Raw genomic sequence first — 12,931 nt, 5'->3', positions numbered from 1 at the left:
TTTAAATTTTACCATCTTTCCACTGATGATAAAATGCTTCTAGGGAGACTAAACTCCTGCATCTTTGTAAATACCCACAAGTCTCTTTGCAGATAAAGATAAAACATTCTAGGTTGAAAGTGAGATATCCTGCTTCTGTAAAATATGTAAAGACCTGCACGGGCTATGGGCACAATGATAGTGTCAGTCCTGATATCCGTTGGCAAAGGACTAAAATCAGTTTTTTTCCTAAAATAAGGTCAGGAACCACCTTGTTTAAAGCTTAACTTTTAGGCCATTGTTGATTAAGTCTGTGTTATAATGCGAGATGGTGCTTTGGTTTTCTGAATCTGAGCAGAATGCATTCTTACTCTGAATAGAGAAGACAGCTGTCTCCTTAATCTTCCAGAGTGTGTCCATTCATTTTTACATGGACCAGTGCTGAGGTTAAAGTGTAGCACTGACTCTGCTCACTCTCAAGGGCTGTTTCAAGTATGAAATACTATTTATTATGTCAGTGGAGTTAAAAGTTGTCCAAACATCCAATATAAAAAAGGAAATTTCAATACCAGAAATAAAGACCAAATTCTGAAGTTAGTTGCTATGGATTTTATGAACTGTCTTGAAATACTGTGAGATATGCCATGGAATTGTGCTGCTTAAGAATAAGCTGACAACAGTAGTGTTAACAGCAGAGTTTCATGTTCTAGAAGAAAGGAAAAATAATTCTATTATTTTGTCAGGAAGATTAGATATGTTTGCTTTATATTTTTAACAGTTCTTAATGGAGAGGAGAAGTTGTTTGGATGGTACATTTTGTCAAATTTAGTGAAAAAGACTAAATTGTGTTCCTAAAAAATATGTAATACATTGCTGTAGCTAAATCAGTTCCCAGACTACACTATGCCAAAAGGTTACCTATATGTCCACCATTAAAAAAAAAAACAAAACAAAAAACAAAACAGCAAACCTGCCAGTGTGTTTTGAGTACGGGGTTTCTGTACACAGTACAGCTGAGTGGTGAAAATGCCTTGCAGGTACCTGCCACTGCTAGCCAAAATAGGGTTAGAAACGAGACTCCATTATACATAAGTGACGAGTGGAAGAATAAATCTCTGATTTTAGCCACATGCCCTCCAAACCTGATGGGAGAGATGGGCGAAGATGCTTGAACAAGACTGTAGGGGACTGAAAAAAGAGTGATACAATGGAAGAAGAAACGTAGGCATGCCAGACCTCCCCCTTCCCTACCAAAATACGTACTAAGTTCAGTAGCTTCAAATCTGAGATGCTTGATTTGTTTAAAACATGTTGTGAACATTTATGAAATTAGTCCTAGAATGTCATCCTGTGCTGCTTCACTTCTTTTCTTGTTGTGACTGCTTATTTTTTCTAGGGTCTTTAATTTTTTTACTCTCCTTACTCTGCTGCATATTTTGCTTCTGTTTAGACAACCCCTGGCTCTACAGCATGGCATTTAGGAACACATTACACTTAAGTCCCACTGAAGTAAATATGCACACCTGAAAGAATGTGGTAAAATTTATGCTGTTCCATTTTACTCTGTTGGGTGTGGTAAGACTGAACAGAGTGAAAATATTAAAATAGATCTTGTTTCAAGATGCAGATTCTATGTTTGCTTTAGTCTTAGTATCCTGCCCACCAGAAATGGAAATGCTAGAAATAAAGCAACTAAGAGATGATGATCTGAGGGACAGGATCTTTGTTTCTTTTCTTCCCTAGCTTTGTATAGGTAATGGTTCAACAAAAACAATCTAGGCTAATACATATGGGATTTAAAAATTCCAAAATACTAGAAATGTTCAAAGAATTCTTAAAAAATACAGGCTATTGAGGGGCATTATATAAATAAGACAATAATGCTTCATTTGTAAAACAATGAAACTTTTTTGTAGTGTTTTCAGAAAGTGATGTGAATTGTCACAGGATAGAAGAAGTCTGGCCATAGCAATGACACAAAAACTTTCCCGTCTTTAGACACCTGACAGTAGAGCTGGGATTTTATAGATTGTGCTTATAAGCACTTCCATTTCTCCTTAGTTCCACTTTTGGGGCTAGAAATTTCTCTGAAGCTCTGGCTAAGTGACTCAGTTGTGATCCATTGTCCTTAGCCAGCCAAGGTCTGCTGAAGTCTCCAGAGGGAATGCCAACAAATAAGGGAGAAGGAGCACTTTTCTGTCCTATGGAGAAATTATATTTGGCATAGGCTCTTCTTGGGTGCTTCAAGCAGAATTGCCCTGTGAAATGGATCAGAGGAATCCCAAAGGGAATACTGTCAAAAAAATCAAAGAAATATGAATGTCCTGCATCATCAGGTTAATCTTCCTTGTAAAATAAAGAGCTACTTCAGAGTTGAATTTGATCCAAGAAACTCTTGACAGTTTCTTTGATGTTTTTTCAAGTGAGGGGGGATATTTTTTTACCCTATAGTTTCAGCATTGAAAGGACATCTGTCATTGATACATATGTGGCATTTGGCTTCTCTATGATCCCAAGAATTTGTAAAGCATTTTTGAAACGTGTTGGTGAACTTCCTTCTTTAGTTGGATGACACTTTCATCAAGCCATCATCCAAGAGTAAAGTCATTTAGAATATAACCAGGGTGAGTTGTGAACTCAGCACACATTGATTTGCAATAAATCTAGACAAAAGCAATCTCATCTTCAGTAGAGTACTGACTCCTCCAGGGATTCAGATAAACACCAAAAGAGACAGAGCTGCTCTTTCAGAAATTAGATTTAGAAAAATGAAAGCTGTATTTCTCTACAGATTTCCAGAGGTGCATCATGCCTTGGATTATTCAGAGTTAATGATATCTTTCCCCACAGATATATTGCACCTGCTCAAACAGTGCTAACTTCAACGTGGAACCATTCCTGGATGCAGAGGAGTAGCTGGGATCTAGTTAATAATATTCTAGTTGGCCAGAACCCCGTATGACCCTGCATACAAGGAGGGTCCGCTGGCAGACAGCATCATTCTGGAATTCAGAGCACATTCAGAAAAGGAGTAAGTTTAGGAATTTGGACATTAGGCAGAAGAAGGCACAGCCTCGGCATCTTGGAATATGAGAGTGTTAAATCACTGAGGGAAGTCCCTACTAATGAGAAGTCTTTTAGGAAATAATTCCTGGACTAGTTTCAACTAGTATTTTTGCAGAAAAACATGAGGAGGAGTATTTGGTTCCCAAAGGGTTGGATTCCAACCCCAGCACATATGCTTTTCCATAATTTTTTCACCAGTTCCATGGTTTCTCTAGCAGTGTAGAGCTGAAAACTGTCATGTGGATAACTGGATGTCCAAGTAGATTTAGCCATAGATTTTTTCATTAGATAGACACAAGCCAAGGTATTTGCTTGGAGGCCTTTTCCTTTTTCACAGACAAGTTTCAATCAGTCTTACTGCTTTGCTTTTGAAAGTCAAATTTTGAGAGAACTCAGATATTCAGAGAAAGCTATTTTTGGTGCCTAGTCTTCTAAGAAAGAATCATGAAATCAGTATTTTAAAAGGGGATGAGAAAAGATTTGCAGCCTATATAAATCCTATTACCATGCAGATATATAGTGAAATTTCTCTTACGTCATGGATTGAAAGATCTTTTGAAAATACAGAAGTGATACCTTATCCTTTCTTGGAAGAAGTTAGAAAATTTATTCAGCCACTTTTTATAGAACCAGATTGTGCTATAATAAGTAACAGAATCACCATCAGGTAGGAACAGCACTTGCAAATCTTAAATGTCATGGATTATATAATAAATGGTGAGTTGTGTAGAAATCTGCTGTCAAGATAGTGTTATACAGAATATAGCTATTGCTTGGAAAAGTGTTAATAGCAAAAGGGAAAAAATAACAGGAAATATGTAATGATCCTTTTAATGATCTGCAAGTCATAATATATTTCATGTTGCAAAATAAACTTTCTTTTACATGCATGCAAGCAGCAAATAAAAAAATGAGCAGAGAAAAATAGATGGAAAAAGTGATTTGGTTTTCTCTATGAACTTTCTTTAATCTGGGAGAAGCTTGGCATATGAAAATGGCAGTTCCAACTACAAAAATATCTGAAATATTTCATCCAAGTATATTTTAACCACAAGAATATTTTCCACATCTTGGACTGATACTACTGCATTGGTACTAAACTTTTCTGAAGTCCATTCTTTGAGGAGGAAGGAACACATATGATTAAATTCAGATGTTGTTATGTTTTCCCTGATGGCTACTCTGTGGTTTGTAAAGCTGCAAATGTTTCTCTCCTCATAAAAGAAGCAATTCCTTAACTTTAATGATACCTGTAGTTAAGCGTGGTTCCAAAACACATAGCGCTAATGAGGTAGAAACTAATTAAATCATGTGACTTTCACCATAATAACTTGTGTAAAATAAATCTGTAACATGGTTGTGGATCTAACACTTCATGTGGTTTTCATGCACTTATTTAATGTGCTTGATTCTGTTACCAGTTAGTAATTTCCTTTTGCCCATTAGGTATCTGAAAAATTCGTATTGTGTGGTCCTTTCTGGCTTTTTCATCACTATACTGGATCAGTGCCGAACTGGCTTTACTGGACTGCAGACAAAAAGTTCAGATCTTGGGGCCTTCCTTGCCTTCTCAGCGGGAGCTTTGCTGTTACCAGAGGAATTAGCATCACTGTGAATGTGAGAAGACTCAGGCCCTGATCTTTAGTGGGTGTCAAAATTCCCTGGTCTTGGGTGCAGATAGTGGCAACAACTATCTCTTGTGTAAAGTTGCTGGCAGAGGGGAAATTTCACCAGTGCTTTGTTTTTACTTGGTATTTCTCCCAGCAATGGCTAGTAACCTCATGAAGTCTTTAATTTCAAAATTAGGCTTTGACACAAGGTGGACGTTAGAGGTCTTAATTTGTACTTTCATTGTGTTGGCAAATGAGATAACTTTAGAATGATTAAGTAACGTGAAAAAAAGCAAAAACTTTAATGATTCACTCATCTGTTTGGGTAAAGCTCAGTAGAGTGATTTTTTTTTTTTTTTTTTTTCCCCACCTCAATGTCTCTGATTTGCAGACCTCCATAAAAATTTTAACAGCAGTGCAGCTGTGCCATCACTGCGTCCAGCACTCTGTATAGCGCATATAAGGCTATTGACTAGAGGTACCTCCTGAGAATCACATAGAAGTAATTGATGGAGCCCCAGAAATCTCAGCTGAAAAACACGGACCCTGGTGATTTATAGAAGGGTTTATGGTAAAATTTGTTATCTAGACTAAATCAGATAGTGACACTTTGGGAATTACAAATTTTGTAAATCCACATGATAGTTGCTTAGGATGTGTTTTCTAGCAGATGGTTCAGACCTGGGCTAAATTCTGCATTTAAAAAAAAACCAAAAAAAACCAAAAAAACCAGTACTGATATGTCTCCGTGCTTGTAGCTTCTTAGTACAACACAAAACTCCTTAGACTTTTTCATTTAACCATCGCTGAATGCCTGGTTCAGAACAGCGTGGGTTAAAGGCATGTGCTGACTGAAAGAATAATGGGAGACAACTGAATGGTACTATTCTAGGAGTAGAGGGGCTAGAGAAGATTTCTGTTAACCCAAATTAGGTCTGTATAAGTGTTCCTAAGAGAGGAGTCCCTGTAGGCTGTGAGCTGGGCTAAAACTCCTCTTTGCCTTGTTTCTGTTACTGAGGTTAGAAAACACGGTGAGTTTTTTTGAAAAGCTATGTCACAGTGCTGTGCTGCACTCTAATTGTGGCACCTCAGGTGAAGCATAGGTGGTCTCAAAGCTTGGACAGGCCTGCTGACACCTCACACCCAGTAATGGGAAACCCAGCACTGCCCGCAGAAACATGAAACAAGAGACCAGTGCTTTTCATCTGAGGGCCTTGGTTTGAGATACTGTAATAAGAACAGAGATTTACAGTAATAGTGATACAAATGTCAGGCCATATTTACTCTGTTTACTGTAAAGCATTTATAATAGTAAATTTATTGTACCTAAAATAGCTCAACAAAACCTTTCCTCATCTGAACGTTGTAAGGGTTTTCTAAACTTCAGATAAACAGTGTATGTCATGATTGCTTGTCATAATCGATATTCATTGTTCAGCACACAAAAAGGTATGTTCCATATGGTAAAGCTTGATTAGCAAGAAGCATCCAGGTATACTCCCATTGTGAAGTTTTTTGGTTATTCTTCATGCAGTTTGGTCCATACCAAAACAGAGGTTACATTGTGCATAGAATAAGGAAATGTTATTGTATGCTGTATTTATTTACAGTTTTAAATGAGTTTTAGCACCGGTAGAAAGAGATTTTTTCAAAGATTAAATATGTGTATCTTGTTTCAGGGCATCAGTAAGGAATATCAGATACCTGTGAATGATTTTAAGAAAGGAAAAAATAAACTGTAAAGAATTTAGTCAAGGAAAAAGAGGAACTACCTGTGAAAAACAGGTGAGAATTTGGAAAATGCACTTGTACTGTGTTTGTACTTCATAAAGTTTACCAGCTGAGTTATATTTCTGTAGTAGAAGAAATGGATCCTGAAAATGCTCAGTGCTTGCACAGTACCCTTAGACATAAGACAACTTTTGAAGATTCATTTCTTGGAATACAGTCATCCTACAAACTTGAAGAGCCATCTCTTTCTGAGATACGTATGTTCCTGAACAATGAACACGGGTAAAGCTTTGTTTGTGCTTGTGTGCACCAGTGTCTTACCATGTTAATTTGTTCTTTCTAGACAAAGAACTTTTCTAATGAGGGATGTAGTATTCTACTGTAGTTTTTTGATAAACATCAAGCCTGTGCTGGAAGGGTTCCGATTCTTTTTATACAAGCAGAACCCTCTTGAGTTCGTACACTCTTTACAGATGTAGTACAACTACAGAAATTCAGGTAGAGAAAATCATATGTGATTATTTCCTTCTGTTTCTTCTTTTTGTTTGTTTGTTTTCCCTTCTCCTTCAAAACAAAATCCCACACATATCCCATTAACTAAGAACTCTACAAAGGCTAAGGAAGGAAACAAGTTTCTAAGGGTAGTGTTATCCCTAAGCAGTAATTATATAGGTTATAAAAGTAGTAGTTATATTATATAAAATATAATATTTGCTATAATATTATATTTTAGCTATATTATTACCTAATAATATACTTGTAGCTAGATATTATAGCTATATCACATAAAATTACAAGCTATATTACATACGCTGAAGGAAATGTATGTTGCTATGTGACGTGTAGACTAGGAAGAAATTCCAGGTGAAGCCCACAGTACCAAATATTTATTTTGCATTTACTGGCTTGGGTTGCTTGTTTCTCAGCAAGAAGTTTCTTATTTTTCTAGCAACAGCAGTTCCAATTACAATGATCCGCCATTACGAAGTACGTTGATAGGAAACTGAGCCACACTCAGCCCACGGTTACCCACTGGCAGATTATCCAACTTCACAGTAGATTGTACCACCAATGTGGAGACCTGATCTGGCTGCCAGTGAGCTAGCTGGGGTCTGGAAGCCACATGGCTGTGTTTGGATGAGTTTGTGCATTGGAGCCCTCAGGCTGAATTGGCGTTGCCTCCTGAGCCTTCTCCACAATCTGTCTTTTCTTCATTATACCCATATTGCACATTCCCATTTCAATTTTGTAGTGGCCTAATTTATACAAATGCTTTGTATCACCTAGAAAGTATTTGTTCTGTCTCTGTTATCTTACTATTACTCTGACAATAGATGATTGATCGTATCTTCAATGTAGTTGCTCGCAGCCACGCAAACTTGACTGACACTATAGCTTATGATATACCTGTAAGGCTGTACTTCTGGCCTTAGACTGATTTTTGAGGCGTGGCTTCAAGTTGGCCAAATGCCAATCAGACAACATCTAGATACTGTTCACCTTTGTTGACCTAGTATAACATTTAACATAAGTGTCTTAGAAGATACTATTCAGTTTTGTGTATGAGCCTAATACAACCTGAGTAAAATGCACACTTAAGAGAGTGCACACAGATAATGTTAAAGTAACTAGGAACTGGTCTAGGCTAAATAAGCCATTCTTAAGCAAATTTGAACAAGGGCTAGAGTGTTTTATCCAAACTGGTTAAGATTTGCATCTTGCCAGTCCTCAATTTATTCTGAGGATTTATTGTCTCAGTAGTCACAAGTATAACTGATCCGGTTGCTGGTGGGCATGCTTGTTGCCTTCTCAGCCAGCAATAGTAAGAAGAAAATCTAACCCGGGGTAGTTTCCACAACCTTCGTCTAAGCTGGTTTGATGGAATGTTATGTCTATGAACACTTGAATATGGCCCGTCTAACCTGAATTATAATTCTTTTAAACCTATTATAAAGTAGTGGAACAAAATCTAGGGGTTTACGTGGTTTCATGTGAGCTGTGAAATCCTACTCATCAGTTTGAATTTAGTCCTGCGAAGAAGGAACAAGTCTCTAGGCATGTTTAAAGCTTTAAAAGCTTGTTGTCCTGAGGAAGAGCCTTATTCACGCATTTTCCATTCTCAAAATGGGCTTCTTTGGTTAAAAAAGGGCTTTGGCAAATCTGTCTCCTCCAGAGCAGTAGGCTCTAAATGATAGCAGGAAGTATGATGCGTCAGGATTTATAGCTTCTGCTCTAGAGGTCTGAGCAGAAGCTTTTGGATTGAAGACTTGGTGATGTGCCATAGAACCAGACATGTACTATTTAACTGCCTGTTCAGTACCTCTTCCATCATGTAGTCAGATTTACGTCCATTCTGGAGATACTTAGATATGAAATCAAGAAAGGTACAAAATGAAAATAAAACTGATTTCTGTAATCATTATGTCCTGCATACACAAGCTACAGTAGTTATGTTGAAGGGCAAATTCGAATAATGCCCAAAAGCATTTTCATTTTTATAGCTTCTGAACTAATAGGGGCATGCTGTGACTGTGAGGCATATTAAGAAACTAAAATCCTTATTTGGATGAACCTCTGTAATACTAACTCAAGTATGATACAAATTTTCTAAGAAAATAAAGCATTTTAATTTCTAATGCTGTCGAACATCTTTGTAATGTTCAGAGAAGAGACAGAATTTCAGCACTGTTATGGAATATTTTTGCAAAATTATCTACCATACATGCCTGGTTATGCAGATTGCAAAATTTTTAGATGGCATATGCCCTGACAGGCCCCCTCAGAGGATCAGCAAGTATTTTGGTGTGGAGATGAACTGTAATGTAGGTGAATAGTTTTCAGCCTGTTATGATTTGAGTATGTGGTAAATTAGCAGAGGAACATTATATAAGAAGACTTTGCCAACTTAGCGAGGTGCTAATATTGCTGCCATGTTAACTACCAATATCAGATCGTCCTCCTACATATCATGGAAATTGCAGACTATCAGATGTGTACAGTAGGAGGTTGACAGTGAAGTCACGTACAATGCAAAACAGATGTCCAAAAAAATCAATAAACAGCTGCAGACACACTATGGGAAAATTAATGGGTGAGGAAGAAAGGTAGTGAAATGTTTCGTTAAGCTTAAAATAAAATTTTTGAGGAAAAAACCAACCCTCTTCTTTTTCTCAGTATATTGTTTTTAGAACAGATCCATAAAGAAAATGCTCTTCATACAGCACTGTGAATGTGTTAAGAAACAAATAATGTTTAAACTATCGTTTTATGAAGTGTTTAAAAAAGCACATTATTCCCTTTAGAATTCCAAAGTGGATGGCTGTCTTTTCCATGGAGTAATTGTAACAGAAATAGCTTCTGGTTCTTTTCATAGCTTTACTCCTTCCTTTGGAAATGGGTGTCAACCATAAGACAAACAAGGAAAACATTCTCTGCTTTTTCCACTGTACAAAACTACTAGTGCATCTATCCATGGCTTTATGTCGCACAAAAGTTTGAAAAACTTGAATGTAGACATTAGTGTTACCTGCATGAAGGTATATGGCTCTGAAAGCAGATGGTGCTCTCAGGTTCAGTTTGTGGAGCTTGACTCAGCTTGTGTTACCCTGGCACATGGGGCCAAAGGAGGAATATCTCTGAGTCCTGCATGTTCAGCTAAAGCATTTATAACCTCCACCATGGAAAGTTAAGAGCAGACATTTGCCCTGTGGCCTCATATCATATCAACATCAGCATCCAAAAAGCAAAATTAACAAGTGATTGGTTCTTTTTAAATGCTGTTGGAAATGGCTAAAGGGATGATGATGATAAAAAGCACAGCTAGAGCAGCAAGGCATGTTTTGATAATTCATTCTAGCACTACTCTTCAAGCAGGAAAGCACATTAATAACCTGCAAAGGGCAATATATATGTTCCCTAATGCATTTTCTCCAGCAGTGTGGAATTGCATATTGTGATTGGAATCAAAATTGTTCTTTTCTTACAAAGCTTAATATTTATGATATCAGTGTAAAATTGCACAGAAGACTGAGAAAGGGCTGAATAATTTGTTAACTTCTGAGTCTTTTACTCGTCCTAATTTGCTGCTGCTTTTGAAATATAAAGCTAACTACTGTTAGTGTGTGCCTCCACTTATGTGCATTCATTTCACACTCTGAATTTTTTTCTAGCCACATACTTAGGACTTTGCTGAAACAAAATTAGCACTTGAAGGAATTATTTTTCCTTGTTGTGTAGTTAGTTTTGTTAGTTTACCTTTAATGAAAAATGGAAGAAAGAAATAAAGCAGTAGATGATATAGAAGGAAATCATGAACCAAGGGATAAACCTGGATTCTCTTGTTGCCTTGTCCAAGTTACTTCCCTGATCCTTTTGCGTTATTTTTTCTACTAACTTCAATCCACTTAGTCAAGCTAGACCACAGATATATTTGCTTAAGTAAAACTAATTTTTTTTCAAATTACAGTGTGTTAGATTGGTATGTGCAGCTGGTATAATAATTTCCTGGAGGTTTTTTTTGTTCCCATTATGCATGTAATATTAAAGAATAAAAGAGGATACATTGTCTGTAATAGAAATAGCAGTCTTGGGCAAGAAAAACATATAATTAATTGAATATTTTTCTATTGTCTTTAATTCTTTTCATGCATGATTCTGATCATCTGGGTCCCATGTATGATAAAACTTTATTTGAAAAATACTAACTAGTCATGTTTACCTTGCTTACCTTAAGTTGTAAAGCTTCGTTCAGGTCGCTAAAACCAAGCAATTAGTAAGTATCTTTGGAGATTCCTTGTAGTGTCCCTCCTGGTCTCTCTGCCACTCCAGAAGGGCAGAGGGTCTCCAACAGAGTCTGTCTTATCTGAAATTCTTATACAGATCAGTCAGATATGCTATAACATATCAGGTAGCAGTAGGCATCTATGTTTAGAGAAATAAACTGCACCCAAAAGCACTTTATTGAGTCATGATCAAATAAATTATGTGGATGAATTTGTTTGTCATGCATTTATATTTTCAGATTTTGCTATTTACTTATGTGGGTGAAATCTTGAGAGATTAATGCAGTAGCATCTTCATCATATTGCTTCTACAGAAGGCAAAATTTGTATTTTATTACTCTGAAGTGCAGAAGTATTACATAGCAATTAGAACTGTGAGGATAATTGCCTCTTATGGGTACATTATGCCTCAGTTGTTTACTGCTAAGTGAAATGACAGAAGTTGATCTCAAAGTAGGCAAGAATCACAGAATGGTTTAGGTTGGAAGAGACCTTAAAGATCACCTAGTTCCAACCTCCTGCCATGGGCAGGGACACCTTCCACGAGACCAGGCTGCTCAAAGCCCCGTCCAACCTGGCCTTGAACACTGCCAGGGAGGGGGCAGCCACAGCTTCTCTGGGCAACCCGTTCCAGTGCCTCACCACCCTCACAGGAAAGAATTTCTTCCTTGTATCTAATCCAAATCTACCCTCTTTCAGTTTAAAGCCATTACCCCTTGTCCTATCACTACATGCCCTTGTAAAAAGTCTTTTCCCATCTTTCCTGTAGGCCCCCTGTAGGTACTTGAAGGCCACTATAAGGTCTCCCTGGAGCTTTCTCTTCTCCAGGCTGAACAACTTTCTCAGCCTGTCCTCATAGGGGAGATGCTTCATACCCTTCATGATCCTTGTGGCTCTCCTCTGGACTTGCTTGAGCAGATCCATGTTCTTCTAATGTTGGAGGCCCCACAGCTGAAAACAATATTCCAGGTGGGGTCTCACGAGAGCAGAGTAGAAGGGAAGCATCACCTGGTGCTCATCCCTCAACATGGTGCTCATGCTACTTTTGATGCAGCTCTGGATATAGTTGGCTTTCTGGGCTGCAAATGCATATTGCCAGGTCATGTTGAGCTTCTCATCAACCAGCACCCCAAGTTCTTGTCCTCAGGGCTGCTCTCAATCCATTTTCCTCCCAGCCTGTGTTTGTGCTTGGGATTGCCTCAGCCAACATGCAGGACCTTGCACTTGGCCTTATTGAACTCCATGAGGTTTGCACAGGCCCACCTCTCAAGCCTGTCCAGGTCCTTCTGGATGCCATCCCTTCCCTCCAGTGTCGACTGCACCACACAGCTTGGTGTCATCAGCAAACTCACTGAGGGTGCACTCAATCCCACTGTCCATGTCTCCAACGAAGATGTTAAACAGTGTTGGTCCCAGTATCGACCAATGAGGAATGTCACTCATCACTGCTCTCCACTTGGACATCAAGCCATGGATAGCAACAATTTGAGTGCAGCCATCCCGTGTATACACAATGTGGTGCATCCATCAAATCCATGTGTCTCTCCAGTTTAGGATGTCATATGGGATGGTGTCAAAAGCTTTGCACAACTCCAGGTAGATGACATCAGTTGCTCTTCCCTTCTCCACCAATGCTGTAACCCCACCATAGAAGGCCACCAAATTTGTCAGGCAAGATTTTCCCTTAGTGAAGCCATGTTGGCTGTCACCAATCACCTCCTTATTTTCCATGTGCCCTAGCACAGTTTCCAGGAGGATCCACTC

At 38.1% G+C, this 12,931-nt stretch overlaps 1 protein-coding gene across 1 annotated transcript in view; it reads left to right on the top strand.

Annotated features, from left to right (window-relative positions):
* The window catches only part of PTPRM (protein tyrosine phosphatase, receptor type M), a 406,723-nt gene that overhangs the window by 124,965 nt on the left and 268,827 nt on the right, over positions 1–12,931 (top strand). The window contains exons 9-11 of the mRNA XM_026841434.1: positions 6,488–6,668; positions 7,313–7,373; positions 7,721–7,795. Of these exons, the coding sequence (XP_026697235.1) occupies positions 6,488–6,668; positions 7,313–7,373; positions 7,721–7,795 (317 nt within the window). The remainder of the gene's footprint in view (positions 1–6,487; positions 6,669–7,312; positions 7,374–7,720; positions 7,796–12,931) is intronic.

This window comes from Athene cunicularia (genome assembly GCF_003259725.1).
Source record: "Athene cunicularia isolate RWA chromosome 2 unlocalized genomic scaffold, athCun1 chr2_part1, whole genome shotgun sequence".
In the NCBI taxonomy this organism is placed as follows: Eukaryota; Metazoa; Chordata; class Aves; order Strigiformes; family Strigidae; genus Athene; species Athene cunicularia.
The sequence above is the reverse complement of the archived record's forward strand: the minus strand, read 5'-3'. Positions and strand labels throughout refer to the sequence as shown.